The sequence below is a fragment of the Emydura macquarii genome, unplaced genomic scaffold, assembly GCF_026122565.2.
Source record: "Emydura macquarii macquarii isolate MOO-44397 ecotype Brisbane River unplaced genomic scaffold, CSIRO-AGI_Emac_v2 contig_1253, whole genome shotgun sequence".
NCBI classification, from domain to species: Eukaryota; Metazoa; Chordata; order Testudines; family Chelidae; genus Emydura; species Emydura macquarii.
In genome coordinates, this window is record NW_027131390.1 from 9,231,351 (window position 1) to 9,256,527 (window position 25,177).

Consider the following 25,177-nt stretch of genomic DNA (forward strand, 5'->3'; position numbering starts at 1 on the left):
TATGTGTGGGTCTGATTTTGCACCCACTGAAATGGAAGCCATCGCAGAATAAAAATGTAATGGCTTTCTCTTCCTGTCTATAGAGTGAAGTGCAGTAACTGAGTGAGGATGAATTCTCAGTATAGTTGGTAATGGGACCCTAGATGGCTCAGATATATTAACAATGGGATGATGGAACCTTTCACCTTTGGGTTAGCAGTTCAAATTCAAAGCAGATTAGTAATGACCAAAAGTCATTACTATCTCCAAGCTGTTCAGTGGCCTATGAATTGAAGGTCTCAATCAGAGTTTAGTGGACACGTGTCCAAGTCTCAGAAATCATAATCTTAATCAGCAGCTTTGTTTAGAATGGCAGCATAAAGGCCAAGGACTGAGTGGGTGTGGAGACTGAACGACCCTTGTCTTCCTAAATGGATCTCTTCACCGAGGAGGTGAGGCATGCTGGCAGAGAGCATAGGGAAGCTGGATCTTCTACTTCACATGTTATATATGTTCAGTGGATAGAGAGAACTTTAGTCTCCAGAGATCGTGCACAATCCAGTACCTCTCAAAAGCCTTAACTTGCCTTTTTTTCATTGAAAGCACACAGTAATTGATAGCACTATCAATTGAGCTGTCTGAAACTTTGATGTCTCTTGAGAATTAAAGAAGCAGAGAAGGAAAATATTTTACTAAACATATGAGACAAAATCAGAATTCAAGGAAAATCAGAGAAGAAACAGAATGTGCAGAAGAAGAGTCTGTTCTTAGATATCACTGAATGGGTAAACAAAGCCATATTGCAGATTTGGGGTCCCACAGATCTGGCTTTCTAGGAGTGACTTGCTCTATACTAGTACAAAGGGAAAAGCATGTCCTAAAAATAAAAACTCAAGTTCACAAAATAAGTCGGTTGCCCAAAGCAAAACTATGACTGAGTAACCTTAACAATCATAGTGCATATTGCTGGAGCTCCGTGATGGAATGAGTTTTAACTTTGTTTGTGGGAAGCTTAAAGAGAAGAGTTCTCTCCCAAATCACACCATAAGAACTCTCAACCAAAAGATGTCCCTCCTAATGAGAGATAGTTGAAGCATGGTGTTTTCCCTGATTATAGAATTGGAGTCCTCTCTCAACATGAAAACAAAGATCACAGGCACTTTTCCAACAGCCTTTATCCTCTTCTTTGGTAAAGTTTAGCTATCTGTAGACGTGGAAGGATTAGATTTTTATCAGTAAATGGTAAACATTGATTTTACCATACAAACACAAACTGACAAAAAGATATTTCCAGTCAATTTACAGGTAGGCAGTAAGAAAAGTGCTGATTGAGTACTTGTTAGAGATTGTCATTAAATAAGTGTCTGACACCCCCGTAATTTCCTGCAGCTGTGAAAATTTAAATCAATAAAACATGAAAAAAAAAATGCTTGAAACCCAAAATTTCATGCATTTGAAAATGTAAGTTGATAAAAATTGGGGGGGAAAAAAAACCTTAAAAATAAACATGAGTATTATCAGTCAAAAGTATAGAAAAATAAAAATCGAATTCTGCCAAGCCATAGCTATCTGCCTTATCTTTCCGTTTTTACTTGCGGATCTACCTAGATATTTATACTCAGCTCATCACTGTAGTATCTGAATGGTCACTGCTCAAGGGTGTGCGCAAGGCGGGGGCAAGCAGGGACATGGGACCCCCCAATTGGCAGGGGCACAGAACTCTTCAAGGTTGGGTTGCGGAGAGCACATTCCTCCAGCCCTGACGCAGGAGATGACAGTTCTTCTGGACCTGGTGCTCTCTGTGTGTGTGTGTGGGGGGGGGGGGAGGGAGCCAGCTCCTTCAGCTGCAGGGGGCACAGAAAGCGCCCCTTCAAAAGCGGCCACATTTTTATTCCTGTGCACACCCTGTCACTGCAAGACATAAACCAAACCTATTATCTGCATGGGGGCAGCTACCACCTAAGTCACATGCACTTTCCCTTTCAGCACTAGAAAATGGGGTTTTTTTATGCCAAGGGAAGATGGTAATGCATTTAGTGGGCTTATTTTTATAGTTCTCTGTGGTCCCAATTCTGCCTTCACATACAGCTCCCCCTGAAGTCAATAGCATTAGAGCATGCATATCTGAGGGCAGAAATATAGATAACCTGGAAATAAATTCTGCTTTGTGTTTCTTAAAATAGGTCTCTTTCAGGCCCGGATGTTCAAAAATGGTTTCTAAATCTGCATTCAATATTTATGTGAGCAAACGGTATAAATCAGGCCTCTAACTACACAAATAGTGGATACAAACAACACGTATACCTGATAATAGAGGGATGAAGTGTCATTGTAGCATTTGCACGCACACAAATTACAGACCCAAAATCCTGAAGAGCCACACAGGTGCTCCTTAAAAAAATCCCATTTAAAATTGAATATTGCAAACTGTCTTTGCCTTGAGAACTGAGCGTGTAGTGCTATGATTCCATGCTGGGCAGCTGTAATTTGGGAGTTTTTAATTGTCCACAAGGGAAGACATGCAGGCTCTTAATTCATCAATATCTTTTCATGTAGACTTGTACAGAGAAGGAGCAATGAGTAGTCCGATTAAAGCTTTAATTTACTTGTGACTTATTGTTTCCACTAGGAGTTGTTGTAGATCAATTTGAGAACAATTACTGGGTGAATAAAAGGGAGGGAAAAAATCAAACATTGCTTTAGAACATAAGTAAAAAGGGAAATAGAAAATCAATCAAAATATGTATTTTGCTACTGAATCCAAAATATTACTGACAAGAAGGGGCTATATTTTTAAACACCTTTGCTGTTTAGATTTCCCCAGAATATATAACTGAACGTGTCTTATGACCATCTTGTTTTCTTGTAGTATTTCATCCTCTGGCTTTGTGGGGGAACTTTATGCCAAGAGAACTCACTGGAGACTGAGTGACAGATCGGTCTGTTGTCCCACATTCCTTTTCTACTAAATCACAGTTTTCTTTAGATGGAAGGTGGCTATTGTGAAGCTGTCAAACTGAGAAAAGTTAAATGGGCTAAAGTGAAGGCTCATGTTAACAATAGCAGCTATCTCTGTCAAATGAAAGCCCAGCAGACAGTTACAAGGCAATTCGGCACTGATGGGTGGTCGATTAAAACCAACAAAAGACAAGAGGAATGAAAGGGGGAAAATCCCTATTACTTTGTGGTAGGAGCAAGGGGAAAACCAAAAAAACCCACACAAAAACAAACCAATACTCAACCCCACAGCATGCTTGTACATGCTTGAGCATGCTTGTAGGTAGTTTGACCTTCCTAATCTCAGCTATAGCACAATAAAAGTAACAAGATTATTTTCCCTTGAAGCAACACTGAGGTGTTTTCATTGGCAAAAATCGGGAAGAATAAAATGAATGCAGAGTTCAAGGCAATTGCAGAATTCTTGATTCTGATAACAGCTGGGAAAAGGATGCCACCAGGAAAAATAGTGTCATTTTTACAGTGTCGTAACTGAGATTTTGAAGGTTACACTATAGACAACCGGAAGAGGATTAGAGGGAAATTATGTCTGAGCTCAAGGGACCACCAATTTAAATTGGATTTGACATATAACATTTGCATTACCTTAGGAGATGAAAGATAGTATTGTGCCCTGATAGTTACCCAACTACCTAACCATACGTATCAACTGGATTAGTCTGTAGATTAACAGCCCATACACTAAATGCTGTGTGGATCATGTAGTTTACCTTTAATGGGACAGATCCTTCTTCCAAGATATGGTGGCCAAGAGTTTAGTCGGATTCAGAAAAAGTTTGGACATTTATCTGGATAATGGGGAGACACCTGAGTTATAATAGTAAGGATTCAAACAAAACGAGTTTTGGAAGGGATATAAACTCTTATGCTTCAGGGCATAAACTGGCCTGCGAGAGTCAGGAAGCACCATTCCTCATTGGTGAATTATTTCATAACTGCTTATTGCAAGATTTCTCAAGCCTTCCACAGAGACAAGATTTGGAATTAAGGGGAACACATATATGATCCAGTCTGGCAGTACCTAGATTCCTAAATATTATCCATCAACTGGCTGTGTAATTTCTGATTACTGTTCATAATGGTTGGCATTAGGTTTTTTCTGCAGTTCACCTATATCCTGACGTTAGTAGGGTTTGGTATCCATTTAGTAGTTTTATGTACCCATGTATATTTTTTATCAAAATTCCTGTATCACCAGATAGAATTCTCTCTCTTTATTTGCCCTTTTTCAGGTGTCATGCATTTGATCAGATAATTAAATGGATTTCAGAGGCGGTATCTACATCTGAAGGGACCAACAAAAATTTGGTTCTTAAAGTGGCTTTCTAATGAGGAGAACAGACTTGTATTTCGTAGATGGGGATGGTGTCTCTTAAGACAGAAAGTTGCTGAAGAAGGCGGCTCCCTTGTGCAGATTTCAGAAATGACATGGTAGATCATGTTCCCACGGGGACGGGAACCCTGGTGGTGTATTGCAGGGTTTGTCATGAGTAATTAGGCAAAACAATGGCTGTGGATATCTTTACTGTAACCTTTTAAACTAATAGCTGAAGATTCCTTTCCTGGTTCCTCCCTGGTTTTCCTTCTCTTGCCATTGGGTCCAGATTCTCAAAGGTGCTTAGGTGTTGTTCTGCTCAGCCTTGCAATATCTAACTCCTGGAACCCTCAGGCTAGGCCCCAGGCTCCCCTATGATGCATGAGGCGGGTTAAGCACCTGTGAAAGGGATCCTCAGAAGCCAGCAAGCTGAGTGAGGAGCTGCCTAAGCTAGCCAGGATTGAAATGCCAAGAAGAAGGCTGGGGAGAGGAGAGGGCCTTCGGACTTGGTTCACCTGGCTGACAGACCAGATAGGTAGCTTCCTCTGCTCAAAATCCTCGGCCACATATCCTCTCCTGGAGTTAGGCACCTAAACCAGGTCAGCCATCTCTCTCTCCTGCTCCGGTTCGATTCCTCTCTTTCACACTTGCCCTATGTTGCCCTGTGCCCCCAGTAATCTTTGGTGTGGTTGCCATGCTGACCCTCCACCTATCGGTGGCCTCAATCTGTCTGCTGTGGAGTCTAACAGGTGTCATGTCTGAGGTGTGCGCAGAGCATGCCTGCAGGATTGTGCTCCGCTGGTGAGGTAGGCATTCCCCTGCTAAGTTTAAACTCCTGCTTTGAGGCCTTCAGGTTTAGCTAGGATTCTGAACAGCTCATTAGCTGCATGGCGGTGTTAGATCATAGGTGAACAGCTGGTGGACACTGAGGCGCATCGGGGATTTAAATACCTACGGGGTTAGGCAGCAGCACTGCAGCAGTCTGGAAACGGCAGTGGCACCTGTATGGTGGATTTAGGTGCCTAAACACCCTTGAAGATCTGGGTTTTAGTGTCCCATCAGGGAGGGTTCTGCTAACACAATCAAGCTTTCTAACACTAGCATAACCCAAGGCTTAGCAGAGACTATGTGTAGAACAAGAGAGTATTTGTGTGCGCGATTGTGCGTGTAGGGGAAAGCTGACTTTTTCAGAATTGCCCCATTTAAAACGATATCAAAAATAATTCGCCATTGTGAATTTCAAGCCAAAATGTGGTTTTACCATGTGCTATAATTTATAGGATAAACAAGCCTTCTGCAAGAGCTAACTATGTCAGGAAACTTGTTTAACATGCACAGAAGGCACTTTTAAATTATTTCAGTGCCATAATTCAAAATGCTGAGGAAAATTCTTCTGCATTACAGCTAGTGCAAGATTGGGTCGGCAGCCAAGCACATCAACATAAATGTTGAACTGTCTGGGGAAATACAAGCCTCATACTGTTACTTAGGGGGAAATGTGCGCAGACATGGTGGAGCCCCTTATGAAACAATTCTCATTTTGTTAAACAATAGGATCAAATTTTCAAGCAGGTTATCAGGCATATTGCCTTCTTAGAGCTTGCCAAACAAAGTGAAGTATCAATCTGAAGGCTGATATATTTTTACAGAATTAATGATGTATGAAACATGGAAGTGGAAACAGATACATTTTCATTTTATCCTCTAATTTTTCTTTTTACATTGTAAGTGAAAGGAAATGCTTGTGAATTATGTGCAATTATTCATATCTGTTTATCTTAGGGTAATTATACGCGCCAGTGGTGTCGTGTCATTGTTTTTGGACCCAAGCTTGAGAAAGGTTGCTTGCATGAGTAAGGACTGCTCGTGTGAGTAAGAACTTGCAGAATTGGGCCTATTGCTTGTTTTTCATCATGCCTACACAAAGCATTATAATCCAGATTTGCAAATAATTTCAATAGTTTCTTCCTTTATTCGTTTTATTATCTTTTTGTCTGTGTGTGGATAAATTCTTTGGCTTTTCTGTTTAAAAATTGATCCAAAACGTATTTTGAAAAAAAACAGTTTGCTTTTTCTTATTGAAGATCCATCTATCTTTACAAAGATGGCACATGCTGATCTAGAGGTGCTTGTGTCAGATCTGGATGGGAGGGACACGTTGCAACCCCGGAACACAGGCTTTATTGCAATGAGACAGAAACAGCCCCTTACAGTTATTTCTCCTGGTGCCTCCTTAACTCCCGTGGGCAGAATTCTCCTTTCTACACGGGTTGTTTTCCAACCTTGATTGGTCCTGAACTCCCCAACCCCATTTGCATTGGGCTTCAGTCACTGTCCAGCAGTTGACCCAACAAAGGTGTAAAGTCCCCCAGTTATGGTGAAAGCCCCAGTCGTCTCTCACACATTCTCATCAGCCCATGCCTCTCACTCCTTTTTCTTTTTCTTGCCCCATCCACTCTCCTGTCTCCAGAGTGGCACATCTGCTCTTCCTGTTGGGAGTCTCAACAAACAGCTCCTCCCAGTGTTCTCGTTTGGAACTACAGCTCTCATTTTAGTTTTCCTTTTGAAGGTGTGCAATGTAACATTGTTTTTAAACATGCCCTAGGAGACGGATGTCTCCGTACTCTACATAAACAATCATCAACACTAAAGCTACAACCTCCATTCTTCCTCAATCCTACACTTGTTTCAGGACCAAAATAAGGCTTAGTAATATTCCCTGTTCAATATCTGTGACTGAAAAAGACCTGGCCCTATCAGCCTGTATTAAACACATTCAGCCTTCCCTCTGGACAAGAATTTAGTTGTTTTCTGTGGCTTTATGGAACAATTGTCCATTATCCCTGAAATTAACCATCCAAACCTCTTTATAGGGTTACAGGACAATTTGTCCCCAGCAATTTATTCTAGAGGACAAATTGTCCCCAGTGATTCAGAAACCCAGCAGCTTGAGATTGTTCTCACAGAATATTTTCATTTCTTTACTCAACATGAATTTGTTAGGGTACAATCACTGTGAATTATTTAAAATACAAGCATACTGGGCTCTAAGTAACCTGGAATATGTGCATGAAACTTTGGAGATTTTCCTTGGGTTTGATCTTTTCTGCCAGGGACTGTGGGGACCTTACGGTGCCTGATGTTTGGAGGCCCTCTTGAATGTCTTTCAGAGTTTGCAAAAATTATTCAGGCAAAGCCTATAATTTGAATACACTATTTTCAAGATTCAATTAAAAAAATAAACCTGTTTTTCTAGTCAAAGGGAAGGCTCTGCTTTGTGTCAGGAGTAGACGACACCCAACCAAACTCACCTTTCCCCTTTTCCCCAAAGTTAAGCTGGCGCAGGTTGATATCCTACCAAAAGATAGGTATATATTTCGTTTTTCATTAGGAATTTTCTCCCTCTTCTTGTTCAATCTTCCCCACTCTGCCACTCTTTCTTGTCTACTTTTTCACCCTCCTTTGCATTGGATTTTTTTTTCTCTGCCCCCTTTCTGCTCCTTTTGTCAATCTTCTTGAGCAGAGCATGACCCGAAAATTGTCCACATTTGAATGAAAGTTGCAAAAACACCAAGTTCGAGTGGGTTTGATATTAAGCAGAAATGAGTTTGCTTTCTGTGCTTTAAGCTATGAAGGCTGATGCTGAAGGCTCACTGGAAGCGTGTGGACGGGCACCCACCCACATCCATGCTGTGAACTTGAGTCAGATGATCTCTTTGCAGTGAGAAACAAAAGCTGAGTACTGGCCTTCTGGGGAGTTGTTTGCTTGTCCTTCTGCTTCTAATGCACAAGTGTGCATTGGCCACAAACTCAGTTCAAACCCTTGCAAAGGAAAATCAAATGTTGTGATAATTGTAGTCAGGATGTATAGTTAAGTGAGTTTAAGGAGGAAAACTCGGTTCGTGAAGAGGAGACAAGTAGGCTTCTTGTGAATAAATTATCCTTTCTCTATTTCTTTACTGGATGTTCATAGCTTGATCACCAGGGTCCAGGTGGCTGCTGAAATTTGCTCCTTCACAATTTACTTTGTGACTTCCTCTCACGCGTAAAATTCATCCTTATTTGTAATCGTGCATTCACGGTGAAATTCACTCATCCTGTGGAGGTGCCAATGCAAGGCTGTCTTCCTCACCTAGTCCCTGCATAGGTACTATGCTGGGGAGCCAAAAAGTGGAAAGCTGCCCAGGGGTGCATCTTACTGTGCATCAAAGATGGAATCTCCTTCCTAGCCCTGTGTGAACTAGAGGCGACAGCAAGAGGATCCATGCTGGCCCCAATATTCCACATAATTGCATGGAAGGCTGCAGCTGCTATTCCAGCTCACAAACTGGAATAGCAGCAAGTGGGGTGAGGGTGTGCTCCCTGCAGCCTTGTCCCGTACTGGGGGATGGATTTAACCTTTTCACCTGCACAGAGCCCCAGAACTCAAGCTTTAGGTGAGTGGAATGGATTTCACTCTGTACCTCCTTTGCAAAGCACTTTGAGATCTACTAATAAAAAGCACTAAATACGAGATCGATAGTATTACTACTACTATTACTGAAGCATAGTCTCTCTCTACAACATTTAACATGCCTAAATGTCAGTAGGGAGTATTTTAAAATTAGTGGCAAATAATTCAAACAGCAGAAACTATTTTGTTCAGACTTACAAGAAATGCGTCAATGTAAAAATAAACTAATGAACACTCAAAAGCTCTTTCTCCAGACCAAATTATTGAAGTTTAAGGTTTAGCAGAGACAACTCATTTCCAATATACAGAAACAAAAGAGCCGAGTTCTTCAGATATGAGATTAGTCTATCTAAGGGGAAAACAGCAAAAGATTTGTGAATGTCATGCTGGTACTGACAGCTCATCAAACATCTCCTTGAAGGGCTCACTTCACCTGCAGATTAAAAATGGAATAAAATACAAGATAAAAGTATATAGTCAATGAGTAAAATGAATGTGCTTCCATGTACATTATATAGCATTCGATAGATGAGCCAGTCTTACACTATTTATTTCCTGTAGAGAAAAATCTTTTAAATATCTTATCTGCCGTGAATTCTTTTAACGTTGCCTTTGCAAGTTCCTGTGGAATTATCAATCATTTTTTAACTAAGGGCCTAAAGCCTTTGTTTGCAGATATGCCATGTCAGAACTGGTTTGCCTGAGAAAATACTGATGCTTTGGCAGAGGCACAGTTTTAATCAAATATGGCTAAAGTTAGGAGGTCTTTTTTCACCCACAGTGTAATGGAGATGAGTGTGTTTTGCAAAATACATTCCAGGCTATATACTGCCCTTGATAAGTAGCAGAATCCAAACTGATATCAGTGGACCCTTCCTGTAGCAACTGGATTTTCCTCAGAGATCTTTTAGGTCTTGTCTGTGTGAGGAAATTGAAGAGCATAGCTACTGTAGAGTAAGCTATTCTGCAACTGCTATTCTGGAATAGATCCCACTGTGGGCTCTCCATTTTTGGAATGCGTGTGATGGAAGGGTGTGGGGGGAGATGATCTGCTGTGTCATGAATTGGATCATGCATGGGGACAACTGGCGTTTTGTAGGGGAGTGTTTGAGAAGAGAATATCATCACCAAGGAAATGTCTAGGGGGTAGAGTGGAGAGACCAAGGAGGAGGGATATAGACACTTCGTGCATTCTGGAAAAGTTTGGCACGATTAGCCAAGTTCGTGTAAGCTTGGGAACAAATTGTGATCCTCTTTTCTCCACAGATGGACATAGTTCCAGGGCAGACCTCTAGGTTGTTCCTCATCATTCTTTATCCAGGCCTCAAACAGACATTATGTTCTTGCTTTTATTGCTGTAAACTGTTACATCAAAATGCTGAGTCATAAAACTAGAGGTTTCCAAAAAACAATATTAAGCCCACATCATAACCTTCCTGCTCTGTTCTTTTTCTTTAGTCCCTCATTTTTAACCTTTGATGTCTCATATTTGGCTTTGCCAGGCTCAAAAGGCCAGGTTCCAATCACCGATTGTACAGCCAGGGAGAAGCTCGCAGTGTCGCTTGATTTATAGTACCCATGGATTGTGTGGAAGAAGTGAGACCTCAAATTCCAGCAAGGAGCCCATTAATTATTATTAAAACAAAACATCACCTCAACTGTACTTGTAAAAACGAAATTGCTTTCTTTAATGTAGACAAACTGTGTACTTTGTTATATAAACATTTGCTTCTATTCCAATGGGAATTGACATTGGGAACGGGATTGGGCCTTTTATTTGGAGATGAGCCTGGAAGTTATTGGATGTGCTATAATATTATTCAAGACAACATGTAGGTAAAAACCTGGAATAGGTTCTTCCTTCTCCCTCCCCCTCTCCTGAGTTCTCTCTGTCTCAGGTTTAATGAAAAACAAAATGCCTGTCAACAGAGAAGTAGTTATAATGCACTTAGTAGCAACTTAATATTTTAGTTGCCTTGAAGAGCTTTTTATACATGGAGATTAATGGATGGCTAGATAAAGAAATTCTTCTACTGAAAGAATTCATTTTGCTTAATCCTTTTGGAATTAGAAGATGATATGGAGAGATGAGTAATGAAGTACACTCTCTGATTGTGCGGTATCTAATAGATAACCACAGGGGTTACTTCTCTCTCACCAGCTGTAATTACACTAATTACTGATATGGTGCCAGAAACACTAAGGCAGACTGAGTGTGACAACACAAAATGGAGTGTTTTTTAGCAAGACATCTTTCTCCATCAGTTGGATTGGGGGGAGGCTGACCGTGTTATGAGGCTAATGTATTCAATGTCCTGTGGGAGGGAAGAGGACAGCTAGGCCTACTGTTCGCTGCATTTCCTTTTGACTACCACATGAAACTTCACTGGAGGTACTTTACTAAACCACCAGGCTGGAGAATGAAAGCTTGATCCATTACTCAAGCAACTAGTCTTTTTTCATGTAAATCATCCCATTCAGGCCAATGAGACTACTCACATGACTAAAGGCTACTCAAGAAAGTAAAAGTTGGCATGTGCAAGTCCATGGTCACCGGTGAGGACCAGGGAAAATGACAGACTAGGAGAAGGGAACATTAATAAAATACATTTAGATATGTATGCAATTGTACAAGTGGCCGTGAATATCAGATTAAATGGTTCTTGTAAATTCTATTTAATCTTTTAAGGATTTGAGGATTTTTGTTTTGTTTTGAAGGTCAGGGGAGATACCATAACTTTTGGATTATCTCAGAGGAAATATTTTAAAGATGACTTACACATTTCAGCAGGAGGATGAATATCAAATCTCAAGATTTATAGATGGGATGTTTTAAAACAAAAGATCCTCTTTTTCCTTTGGAATTACACTACCATTTGTTTTCATTTTCCCAGCCTTTTTGTCAACTGTATTATGAACTTCTCTGGGGAAATCTATTGTTAGATGTTTTCTCTCACACACATACACACACCCCACCCCACCCTGAAAAATGATAAAATTGTGCTGCAGTGTGTGCAACACATTCTTGAAATACATCTGAATTCCATTATTCAGTTTGTCATTTGCATGATAACTTGACTTACCACTCTCTGAAAAGTCTAATATAATACAGAGAAATGCATCAGGAAAATGAAAAACAAGTTCAGTGTAATGTCCACAGCATAAAAGCAGTTTAGATTATGTTGAGCTGATGGCAGCAATTCAGTGGAAGTTCAGAGGTGGAAAAGGTAACATTTTGGTGCTAGTCAGTATTCATGTGTTCTCCACAACTAGGTATTCCAGAAAATATTAGACTGTAGCGTTAACAAGGGCTTCATAGTGCAAGATGGTAATGAGCTACTTTTTTTTCATCTCAAAGACATGGATTTAATTCCTGCCTGTTCTGGATTTAAGTTTTATTAAACTTCACAAGTGAGATTTGGTTTGATTTCCCAAGCTCTCTCTCTAATACTAAAGAGGATAAATATTTGCAGTGTGCCAGCATATGTTCCCGAATCTAAAACTCACAAAATAGGTCTATTTGTATCAGTATAAAGAGAAGCAAGAGGGAACTGTTCTTTTAAAGACTTCCATACCATTTATACACTTCCTCTGCCTGCCACCACTTTTCTTTATCGACTGTACCTTGCTTTTTGTGTTTCTGTGTATGATCTCGTCTTCGTCTTTTCTATTCTGTCATATTTTAGCTATAAACACTACCCCCTTAAAGTGACAATCCCAAGGATGTTGGTCAAAAATGTGGCCTCCCTGTTGTGTTTGCAGTCACAGTCACTCTGAGTAGAAGTCCATTTACAGTGATCCAATTTTGTAAGCATTTCAGAGAGCAAGAATCTTGTACATTTCCATTTTATTCCCAACATACCAATATCAAGTTGTCTGGAGTGGCTCATGACCATGAGTGCCAACTTCAGGACATACTGGTAAGAAACAGGGCACAAACCCCAAACTCGTTATGTGTTCTATACTTAGATTTCACCAACTCAAGTGTCAAGTGTGAATTCTTCAAGCACTATAAAAGCCTTAACATAAGAGTCACAGACAGTTCCTTTGGGAATTCCGATTTATCTTGTCACCCAGATAAGCCTCCCTTTGTGATAGATGGTCCCTTACACCAAAAATCAAACAATATTCAGGTTACTCCAAGTCCTAAGGGACCAGTCACTTATCCCAGGTCAGTTGTACCTTAGATCTTTCACCAAAGACAACACTTGTAGCCAATCCTATAATAAACTAGCTAAAGATTTATTAACTATAAAAAAGAAATAACAGCGTTATTTACAAAGTTAAAGCAAGTAAACATGCACACACAAATGAATTACAGCCATAGGTTTCAAAAGGTAATAGAAGCTGCTGTAATATGCAAGCTTTATATTTCCTTTAGGGTTAACCCAAAGCTAAGTAGCTTGGGAATCCCTTGCTTATGCTTAGAAATATTTACCTCTCCAAATTCCAAGCATCATAGTGATACAGTTCCTTCTGGTTAGGCATTTTTATTCCCTTTCCCCAGAGTTCAAACAGATGGAACAAGTATCAGTGCCTGTTTCCTCTTCATGGGTGTTGAGGAAGGGTGGGGGAGATAGTCAACAAAGTCTTTGTCCTTTGATGTTTCACAGTGGCTCATTTGGTTTCGGTGGCCCTTCTTGTGCAGGACCAGCACATTACATAAATTAATGCTTCTTTCCTGTTTGGTGAGTTACACAGTTACAGAGGTTTACAATGCGAACGCTCAATGTACCTTTATACCATGGGCTACAGACATTATAAGTGAGATCAATTCATGCAGCACCCTACAAGCATTTCATCAAGTCTAAACACATTTTTTATCAACTCAACATTGGTTTTAACAATCCTAACACACAGGTGGGCCAGACCGGTTTCCAGCTATGCATTTGTCAGTGTTCAGTGAGGCCTGGGGCTTTGGCATGCATTGGCACCTGGTCTGCCAGCGTGCCAACCTGAGCCAAGCATGGGGAAAAGAACATCATACCTGTGTGTGCTTGATTCATGCACGTGTGTGTGCTGCCATTACACAGAAAAACCTGCACGCTTGTATGCAGTTATATGATCCGAATGAGTACATATTTTATAAATACCAGCTGGGCATAAGAGCGAGCTAATTTTCTGGGTAGCTCAGGAACTGGGCAACTGAAACTGGCACCTTGTTCCTCCCACACTCTACATCCAAGTGGAGTTCAGACACACTGGAGAATTGAGCCCAGACTGAATAGGAGTGGCAGAATTTGGCGTGTTGAAAATGTGTTGCAGCAACATCCTCTTGGATCAAGCTTTCTCTCCCGTAATCGGAATGGTTTGTTATTCTTTGAAAAATATAACCTATATATAACTTCATAAAACCAGAGAAGGTAGAAAAGGAGTGCTCCACGGCGTCCACTAGGGACCTTGGTATTTAGGTGCCTAACCTTCCAGAGAAATCAATGTGGCTTAGGTGCCTAAATTTCTTTGAGGATCTGAGCTCTGGAGCAAATTTACCCATAAATATTTAGATATTTCAGTGATAAGAGCTATACACAACCAAAAAATAGATTTAGGTCCTGATCCAAAGCTCTCTGAAGTAAATGAAAAGCCTCCCATTGACTTCATTGGACTTTTGATCAAGCCCACAGACTAGATGGATAAATAACATTTTTGGCCTGCCAGCTATGACAATATCCCTTTAGGAAATTCAAAAGCTTCTGTTGAAATGGTATGTGAATGTATAGAAAACGAGCTATCTGGTGATTGTACTCTTTTATGGATAATAATTATCTTACCTTTCCTAAATCAAACTTTCACTTGCTCATTTGCACATAGGGTGGCCAGATAGCAAGTGTGAAAAATTGGGATGGGAGGGGTAATAGTTGCCTGTTTAAAACAAAGTTCCTAATATTGGGACAGTCCCACTAATATCAGGACATCTGGTCACCCTATTTGCAAGGGCCCAATCTGCAGGTCGGATGTGCACAAAATATTTTCCGAAGTCAACGTTTATGATAGTGATGACTGCGTTCCTGTATTCCCTTGGCTTTGGTGACAGTGCAATGCGTTGCAGTCCAGGTTCAGCAATTGGTCTTTTATCTTGTTCCTTCATGTCAGCTTGCTTAATGTTTTTTTCCTCAGTTATTGAATGAATGAATGGTTAAAATGGCTTGTTCCTTTTTAATTGAGCATACAAAAACCATCGGGATTTAATGACATGACTCCATAATCCATCCCTGGGCAATGCTGTGCTGAATGCGGGACGTGGTGGAGTTTGGAACAGGCTTTTCTGTTGGAAGAGTTGGGAGCCCAGTGGGACTCTCAGAATTCTTTGACGGTATCTACAGCTAAAAGTACTGACCCGAAGGACTGCTCTTTGTTCATGGCGAAGATGGTATATTTTCAATGAACATGTGTTTCTCATTGTGGTTGTTAGATCCTTGGGAAAGGCACCAGGAGCAGCAAAGAAACGGTAATGATTTAACTCACTATACCAAAATCATATACCCCTCCAAAATTGCTTTAGCACAGTTCATTTTAAATCCATACCATTTTTCAAAGAGTCCACTAAGGCCTAATTCAACTTGATGCATCCTCAAAATAATAACGGTTTTGTCATTCATCAGTGGTGTGGCCCTCCCAAACTCATGCCAATAAAACCTTCATTCCACCCCTTTTCTATCTAAGTTTCTAATGCATAAACAGCCTGCTCTTGGAGCAGATTCATCCTTGGAATAAGCAAGCATAGTAGTCAATCAAGGAGAATTACACCAGTTTGCCCCAGGGATAAATGTGTTCTTTGTCACCAGATTTCAGGATGCAGCAAATTCACATCCCAAATTATAAACCTCTGAAAATAGTAAATTATAATGAGTATGCTGACAAAGTCTTAACTGTTGCTCTGCAAATGGCAGTGCTCTAATAATAAGATCAAACATCCTTCTTAATCCCACGCTTTCTCTAAAGTGGTGGTATGCATTAGCTATGGATGGAAAGACAAACAAGTACATGTATATTCAACAACAGTGTCGACTAGGTCAGAGAAGGATAGGAAATGAAATGAATTTGTAACACCTCAGAAGATAGCTTTCTGATACAGACAGTTTTCCTTTTGATTTACCGTCATAGACCGTGTTCGTTGTAACTTTAATATATCCACTGAAATGCCTTTTATTAACAACTGGGATGATATTACCAAGGAATTCATTCTGTAATCTCCAGACCATGGTGTTCTTAAATTCAACAGTTACATAGTGCCATATAGATCATATATGCATATTTACAGGTATTTCTCTCTCAAGAGGACTCAATTTCATGTTCAGACCATACAGTCAGTGTTGGAAAGTACTGTAGATACTGAGCTCTTCTGGCTCAGTGCTGTGAGACTGAAATGTCTTACTTCCCTAGGTATGATGATTATGAAACAGTCACCTTGGATTAAGGTTGCTGGCAATCTTTAAAAGCCCTTATTGGGCCTTGAGTTTGATCAGATGCCACTTGCTTATAAATGGCAGTTAATAGAAGCATTAGCCGTGCAAGCCACCACAACCCACATCTCCAGAATATTAAGCACATTTTAAAATGGTTGAAGAATATCTAAGTCGTCCACTTTCTGTAAAATATTATCTCCTTCTAACTAATATCCTGTGGGAGGAGGTTATCTGAACTCTCGAACATTCCACTTTCATTTATGCATATGGTATATTTTTGAATTTATTCCCTCACCTTTTGCTTTGCTTTATATTTACTGTTGGTGCTATATTCAGTTTCTCCCTAATTATTCCATCTGCCACTAAAGGATGATGCATTTTAGTGGCAGTGTGGTTTGGTTGTTTAACCTTTGAGTTGTGTAACTGAATGTGATGACATATTCCTCATATCCCTCCTGTAGCAGACCAGGCTAAGAAGAATTATATACTCCGAGTGATAAGCTTGGAACTGCTAAACAAATACCCAAATCCAATTTTTTCCCTCTCTCTAGTCTTCTAAACATCCATTAGTCTCTTGACGGGAACTCATAAATCCTGCAGATTTAGTTTATCTGAAACCAATTCCTACAGTTTTCCTTCCTACTAATCATATTTTATATCATATTTATATTTTTCAATATTCAGTATAAACATACCTATTGCTTACTGTACTGTTAGAAAATGTCTGCAGCATATGCTTTATAAGAACAGTTATTAATCAGCCATTTTACAAGACGGTTTGCTAGACTAGTAAGTGTATTCATTTATCTTTTTATGCTTGCCTCTTTGTTCTTTCCATTTGTCTAATATAGAATTTCCTTCATCCTTTTGGTTTACTTCAACAGAATATGTCAAGAAGGAATTTAACATGTAACAAAATGACAAAAAGTGCAATGTCTAGAAAGAAACAGAAAAATCTTTAGGCTTAATTTCATGAAAAGGTCCCTTGCCTTATTCTTCTTAGCTCTGTGTATTATTTTAAATAATACAGAGTACATTATCTATCAACGCTATTTTAAAGAGGCAGAATATTTTACATATTTGAGTGCGATGTAGGTTTTAGAAGAAGAGTTTAGGATTGAATTAGAATTAAGTGTCACAAAGATATATCCTCATATTAGGGTGGTCTTATAGTTGAGTTTTCTGGGTGCATTGTCCTCATAGAATACAATAAACTCTGATGATGCAGTTAAGGGCTATGGATAGGGCTATGGATATCGAGCTGCAGTGATCTATTGTTGTGAATGGTGCAGCAAGCAGTGCCACTGTAGGAATGGATGAATGTGTCTGCTAGATAAACAACATAAAAAGTTCCCATTCATCACTGATATCTAGCCCTCTAAAGATTAATATTTCCTGAAGATTTCTTAGTTCGAAGGAACAGATTCCTTATCCATACCTTGGACTTACATCTGTGGGTTCACATTTTACAAGGAGGCATCTGCCATTTATCAAGAGGTTAAGGACTAGTAGTTTCATGTGCAGATACTTTGTAACCACTGAGCTGCGAGACAATAGAGGTCACTACCAGACAGTGACTTACTAACCGGTTAAAGTTCTCCTTACACTTTCTCTTTTTAAAAGCACCCGCAAGGTTTAGAGAGGGCTGATATCTGACCAGTTGGAATCCTGTCTCCTTGTAAACTGCCAGGAGACTGCCATGATTTACTGGTAGTCGTCAAACAAAAGAACATCCAAATAAAACAGTCATTGATTGGTACAGTTATTTAAAGACTAATGATAAAAATTCACAGGCTCCAGTCTTCATCAAAATGAAAAGGAATCAGTAATTGCAATTTGCAAGGCTCCTTCAGTGGATGAAGGAGAATAAAATAGGAAAGAGGAAGCTCACCAATTTCAGTGGCTGTCATGAGAGGTCTTGAGGACAAGTGCCAATCATCTAGTGATAAAGGGATTTGGTGCAGAAAGGAGACTGTGGTAACAGAAGAAATGTAGCTCAGAGGAGTTTGTGGCCCCAGGAGGGCCCGTTGCCTCCCAAACAATGTATGTGTGGGTAGTTGGATGAGAGCCTATACCCGGTGGCTCACCACTCTGGCTCTGTGGTCATCTAGACTTCAGGAGAATGGAGAATCTAGACTGGTGTGAAAGATAAAAATGGGTTTCTTCTCCCAAACGTTTTGAAATATCTTATTCTTGCACTTTAAAATGTACAGATTTATCAAAAGAGAGATGTTGTATAAAATGTGTGGTAATATATTTTATTCATCATTTTATAATTTATAATTATTATTATACTTTATTCATCATTTCCCCTCTCAAAATGGAGGGAGAGCTGGGGGAAGCATGGTCTCCTCCTTCCCCTGGTCCCGTAGAGGGGCAGGGAGCAGTGGAGTGGCAGATTTTCCTGTAGAAGAAAGACAGTGGAGAGTAGATTCCAATCATGGAAAGCTCTTGTCTTACCCTCAGATATACCATACCTACTGACAGGACAGCTGGAAGGCCCAGAAATTCTTCAGACAGACACTAGCTCCTCCTGCTATTCCCAGTTCAGAATCCCCTGCCTCGTGGGTCCTCAAATCACCAGCCAATAAAGGGGGCGGGGGGGAACGGACAGACAGCAGTTGCCCAAGTCAAGAAGAGGGAGAAAAGGGGGGAGCCTTTTCTCTGTTTCTAGCACAGGAGGGGAGCTGTGCTTTTTCTTACTATAATTCCACTCTCCCAATTTAGAAATATCCATATGTGGTGAGCTAAACACTATGGGGCAATCAGCAGGTAGAAGAAGACATGAAAGAGGGGCTAATTGTAAGCATTTGTGATGGAGTCATTTTCAAAGTAGTTCATCCTTGTCTTTATTCACATAAAAAGGAATACTTTTTATACTTCTTAATTCGCAGTGTACTCACAATTTGCTTTTCTGGATCCTGATTCTGCTCTAGTTGAATGCACTGGGAGTTTTGTTACTGACTTTTATTGATGGCTAGATTTGGCCCATAATTTATACAATTAATTTATTAAATGTAATTCTGGATTTTCTTTTTTTTTTTTTTTTAGAATGCTTGAAGATGATCTAAAACTCAGCAGTGATGAAGATGACAATGAACAGGTAAAATTCTGTTGTGTGCGTGTGACATACATATCTGGCAATATCTTCATCAGCTGAATGTGTTTGCATATTACGTTATTATATCTGTATCAAATCCATTCCTAGGCAAACTTCTAGATCCATCACCACAGAGCTTGCCTACTCATTGAGTTATTCTGGAATAGCTATTCCCAAACAACTGATCCTGAATAACTCCACATTTCGACACTCTTATTCCAAAATGAGAGTACCTTGTTCCAGTTTAGCTTAATTCGCTTTGAAAGTGGAATAAGTTTAACATGAACAAGGTACTCCTATTCCAGAATAAGACCATGTCTACAATATAAAATTATGTAAACCTAACTTACATCGGCATACAGCCACTGCAGTTATTAAATCAATCACTTGTGCATGTGCACACTTGGCTCCTTGTGTCAGTGGTGCATGTCCTCACCAGGAGTTCTTGTATCGATTGTATTGCCAGCGTGGGGCATTGTGGGATGCCATTAACAGTCGATGTAAGCAACCGAGTATCTACACTGACACAGCATTGACCTAATTACATCGATCATGACTCTATGCCACTCGGGGAGGTGGAGTTATAAATTGGCATGGAGAGGTACTTATGTCAGCAGGAGCCAAATTTAAGTGAAGACACTTCCATAACTAAGTTGACACAAGATAGCTTACGTCGACCTAACCCTGTAGCGTAGACCAGGCCTAAAAGTGTCTATACAAGGAGTTATTCAGGAATAACTATTCTGCTTTCAGTTGACACCCTATCTTAATCCGAATTAACTTTCAAAGGTAGACAAGCCCAGTTAGCCGTTGTTTTGATTCACCAGTTAACTGTCTTGACTCTGCTTCCTTGCACCGAGTTTGTGTAGCTGTTTACACCTGTGCAAAATGCCCCCAAATCAGAGTTCTCTACTCATTCCTACCAGGGTAATGGTTTACATTCACTTTACACTCTCTTTGCACAGCTATAAATGCCTGTAGTAGGCACAAAGCAGTGGAGAATCAGTGAAACTTTTGTTCCATCCATTGAGCAAAACGTTTAGAGCCCACAATCATTAATCCTAATGTAAATATTAGTGATACACGCCCGTTTCCCAGAGGTACAGCATCAGGATCTGGCTGTGCATCAATAGCAGACGTCTTTCAGCCTGCAGGGGACATTAGTGAAAAAGCATTTACAGAAAACTTGCTGATGCCATTGTACTTCCTTCCATTCTGCATTATAAATATTTACAGTTACTGCTGAGAAATGAAATGGGGAAAATGCATATTTTCAGCATTTTTAATAAGAAAGTCTAGACACCTTGGGCCAAATTAATCTCTGGCATAACTTCAGTGAAGACTGTGGAGGTAAACCAAGGATGAACTTGGCCTCATAGTCTTTTTTAGGGCTTCATAAAACAGCAAAACAGAGCACTAATGACAGTAAATTTTCTATTTTATTGCCATAATCACTATGATGTGTAAGATTGTATTGTGTGCGCATTCTTTATTTCTTTCTTGATAAGACACGTTCACAGTATCCAGCTCATAGTTAGGAATATGAAAAGGGAATGATGCAAATCTGCTTCGGGATGTCTGTTTAATTACAGTTTCAGAAACGTTGCTTTGAACCGAATGTTCTCATTTATTCTTCAAACTACCTGAATTTTGCAGCTACCCCTCCAACTTCCTCTTTACAGGCATTCCAAGAAATACATACTTTTTAGTGCCCATTGACACCTGGATTGCACGAGAAACCCATACAGAAACCCAGTGTCAAGTCCTGGCAAGTCACAGGATTAAAAGTCCATATGCATGCCATGCAGAGTTGTCTTCTCTTGTGTAGCTCGTCTGACTATCAAGTTTACTGTTTTGTTGAAAATGTCACTCGAAGGAAGTTGCCCAAATAGTCCTTTAAAACGTAATATTTATAATGAGAGGCCCAACGTAATCTCTTCAGAAATGTCAGCACCAGTTCAAAACTAAAATAACGGCAAGCAGCCAGACACTCTGGGCCTGATTTTGATCTCACACCAGTTTCACATTGGTGTTACTCCGCTGACTTCAGTCAAGTTACTCCGTGTTCACACCAGCAACCGTGAGAGCAGAATCAGGTGCCGAAGTGAGTAAGGACCTGATTCAAAACCCACTGAAGTCATTGAAAAGACCCCCATTGATTCTAATGAGCTTTGGCTATAACCTTAATGTCTTTCCGGAAAACAAGGAAACTGTCGGTCTTGCACTAAAACCATTGCACTAAAAATCCAGGTGTCACTTTCTAGTGCCGTTTACTGATTTTTCCCAAATGAAAGTAAATAATTTTAGACTATCGTTTGCTGAGCTATTTAGTTCTCTCAGTCCCATGAGCCAGCACAAATATTTCCAACCTGTGTTAGAACTAGATACGGTCCGAACCCAAAATCTGATCTTCCTTCCCGCTTTTTCCAGCTGCCAATCTGGTTTCTCCTCTTGCCTTCACACTTCTTGGGAGGAATCAACTGTACATTAGTTGTTAGTGCTATACTGTAGCTAAGGGGGTGAACACAATTCTTGGACGTATAAACAGAGGAATATTATCTTTGTTTCAAGCATCAATGTGACCATTACTGGAATTCTTTGCCCACTTCTGGCGTCCAGACTTAGAAAAGAATGTTGAAAATGTGGAAGGGTTCATAACAGAGAGATAAGAATGATCTGAAATCTAGAAAACGTACCTTATAGTGAGAGACTTAAGCTTAATCTATTTAGTTTATCCAAAAGAGGTAACTTGCCCATGGTCAACAAGTACCTGCATGGGGAATTGATTCCTGACAGTAGTTAATTTAGAAAAAAAAAAGGCAACCAGTGGTTGGACGCTGAAGCTAGAAAAATTCACACTCAAAACAAGGCACTAGAAATAAGGTGCAAATTTTTAACAGTGAGGGTAATTAAGTACTGGAACCCCTTCCCTAGGAATGAGCTGGTTTTTCTAATACTTGCAATCTTTAAATCAAGACTGGATGTCTTTCTAAAAAATAAGATACAGCTCAAACAGAAGTGGGCTCAGTACAGAAATTATTGAGTGAAGTTCTTTGACTTGTGGTATGCAGGAGGTCAGACTAGATGATCTTAAGAGTCCTTTCGGACCTAAAAATCCTATGAATCTATGAACCATATTGATCATTGTGATGAGGCAGGAGCAAGTTGCTCTAAGCCAGGTGCAGAATTCATCACGTTGCTTTAGGGGCCACCATCTCAGAGGCTACCGTTACCTCCTGAATCTCCTGCTAACATTTTTTGGGGAGCATCAGCATCAGTGCAGACACCTTAGAACAAGGTAGGGGACACATGCTTTGTGTGTCACTTACGCATAATGCTGATGCTTTTGCTTTCCATTGTGGGTGATTTGGGATTGAAGGAACACAGAAGATGAGGGGTTAGATCTGGAATCAATTTTCATTTACAGCTGAGAAGCAGTTATTGATGCGGTGCTCACAGTTCAATAAAAGATCTAAGGATATAGACCTTGTGTTTCTCTTTCAATATAAGCAGCATAATCAGTCTCAAATGTTTTCACAAAGAAAATTGTATTGACAGTTTTATTAAAATTGCTGTCTTTAAAGATTTACGTTATCTACAATTTGACCTATTCCAGTGGTTTTTAATATGCACGCTGACCAGCCCAATAGATATTTGTGGCACAAATTCATAACACCAGGTAAACAGCTGCTTAATGTATTATTGAGTGATATCATTACATTTAACTTAAGCAGTTGCCTGGATTTTAAACTGTTATAGTACTGTCATTAAACAGAATTTTGGTGCATGCATCACTAAGATCCTGTTACTATGCAGAGAGTGTGCCCATTACCCAATAGTTTCAGATTGGCAGTGGGGTGATAAATATAAAGAAAATGACAGCTGTGTATTAGTAAATCCATAACTTGACAATGCATTTCAGGAATGCTAATGTTAACAATGTTCTGTAAGTAAGGGATAATGCCTTTAGCTGGTCCTATTACTTAGTTAAACAAAAAATCAGAAACTTGGGAAGAATAGTGGCAATTTTTAATTAGTAACTAGGTTCAGCTAAAAGAGCTTAGATAAAACACAGGTTAGTATTTTTTCTTCTTTAAAGCAGCTCTGTATTATTCAAATTAGCTTTGAGCTCAAAGGCTTCCAAAAGAGTTGTGCCCTGATACAGTGTTTTAAGTAGCTATCGTGCGCCCAATTTTCTTTAACCAGCTCTTCTTTGTTCTTCCTAAGGAATAGTCTTCATGACCTTTGAAACGTGCACTTAATTTAAAGTGCACTGCTGAAGATCTGTGTATTTTTGAACCAAAGAAACTTTGATACCATTTACAGACCTGTTCCATTATTTTGAATAGTTTACGTATACCATATTTTTGGCAGAACGAATCCATGAAACATTTTTATCTCTTCTATTTGTTTTTTTTTTTTTCTCCTTCACTTAATGATTACCTTTTGCATGAGTGTGTGACTCTCTGATAACCATGCATGCATGAGACATCTCCTATATAATCCATGTCCCTGATCTAGGTTTTATAGTTTATCCAAACGCTCTTTCTTGGCTAGGTTAGGATTAGATAATTGCATGCAAAATGAATTACTTTGTAGCTGAGAGTCTAAAAATGCTGTCAGCCATAGGGAGAGCTTCGGATTCTTGTAATGCACGTTGAACTTTCAAAGCATTTATTCAAGTTAAATTAAACCAGGCTTTTTGGCTTCAGGTTGGGAATATAAAAGATACAGTACATTTTCATCATGTAAACAGCACTGTTTTAAAGTGATGTACTGCCCATACTAGTTGCAACAATAGATATCCTTTCCTGTTGTAATTTTTCTTATTTTTTTTAGATAGATCCTGAACAAGTTGTTTGCCTCCCCAAGGTTTCTCTACATTTCCATTTACTTTGTTATCAGCAGAAAGGCTGAGGAGCAGCTCTTCAGTAATGACATCAATACTGCACACACAGCGAGAGAGGTCGTCTTGTCAAAGCTATAGAAAAATCAGATGGATTAGGATGAAACTAGGTGCAAAATAACTTTGATAGAGTCTTTTAATGTAAACAGTTTATCTGTCACTGGATTTCATTGAAATCCCAGGCAAAGCAATGCAACATTGGTGGTTGCCACAGCAGAATTTGTTTTGATAAAGAGCCCATATTGCAGTGTTTTAAGATATAAAGTCATGTTTTATAGTTGTAGGGAAATGTTTTCATTCAGCCATTGGTGAAAACAGAAGCCATTAGGATAGTAAAGTGATTCTCCAACCTTTTTCATTCTACGGGCTAAGAAAGATCCTCTCATGGAGAAATGTCTCTTCTTGATACACCATTCCATTTTTGCTTAGTACTCAAAACCTTTTATTCTGTGCAACACTAGTGAAGCAGCCTTATTTTGCATACGCAGGGCATACTTCACCCCAGGATTCTCCAGATTCACAAGACTAATTTTTGGCAATCAGTGTGTGGCTGGTAACAATACCTACAATAGTCATGGGGATTCATTTAATAATATTTCTGTTCCAAATAAACACTTGTGGTCATTGCATTCAGTAATGCCTATGAGATTTTTGTAATGAATATGTCAGATAAAGTGTGTGCACAATTTCGAATCACTAGAATACCACAATTTTAGGACTTTTTAAGCCTTGTATTTAATCATTTCAGCACATGTCATCATACTGGAACGAATCTATCAGTGACAAGGAGATTTAAATGACCCTCAGGATGATTGCACCGTATGGTACTATGGAATTGTGCTGAAAATTGACCAAACAAAAGTTTGCCCGTGTGGGTTACAACAGTGGCCCTGAACAGAGCTATGGAATACATGCTGCACATACCAGCAAAGCAGGGGATGGAACAGCTATTTCAGACAGCGGACACTGGATTATTTTTTTCTTGTCCACCTTGGCTGGT

At 39.7% G+C, this 25,177-nt stretch overlaps 1 protein-coding gene across 4 annotated transcripts in view; it reads left to right on the top strand.

Annotated features, from left to right (window-relative positions):
* The window catches only part of AFF2 (ALF transcription elongation factor 2), a 477,143-nt gene that overhangs the window by 360,549 nt on the left and 91,417 nt on the right, over window positions 1-25,177 (top strand). For all 4 annotated transcript variants that reach the window (XM_067548102.1, XM_067548101.1, XM_067548099.1 and 1 more), the window contains one exon: window positions 19,223-19,274. In XM_067548102.1, coding sequence (XP_067404203.1) covers window positions 19,223-19,274 — 52 coding nt within the window. The remainder of the gene's footprint in view (window positions 1-19,222; window positions 19,275-25,177) is intronic.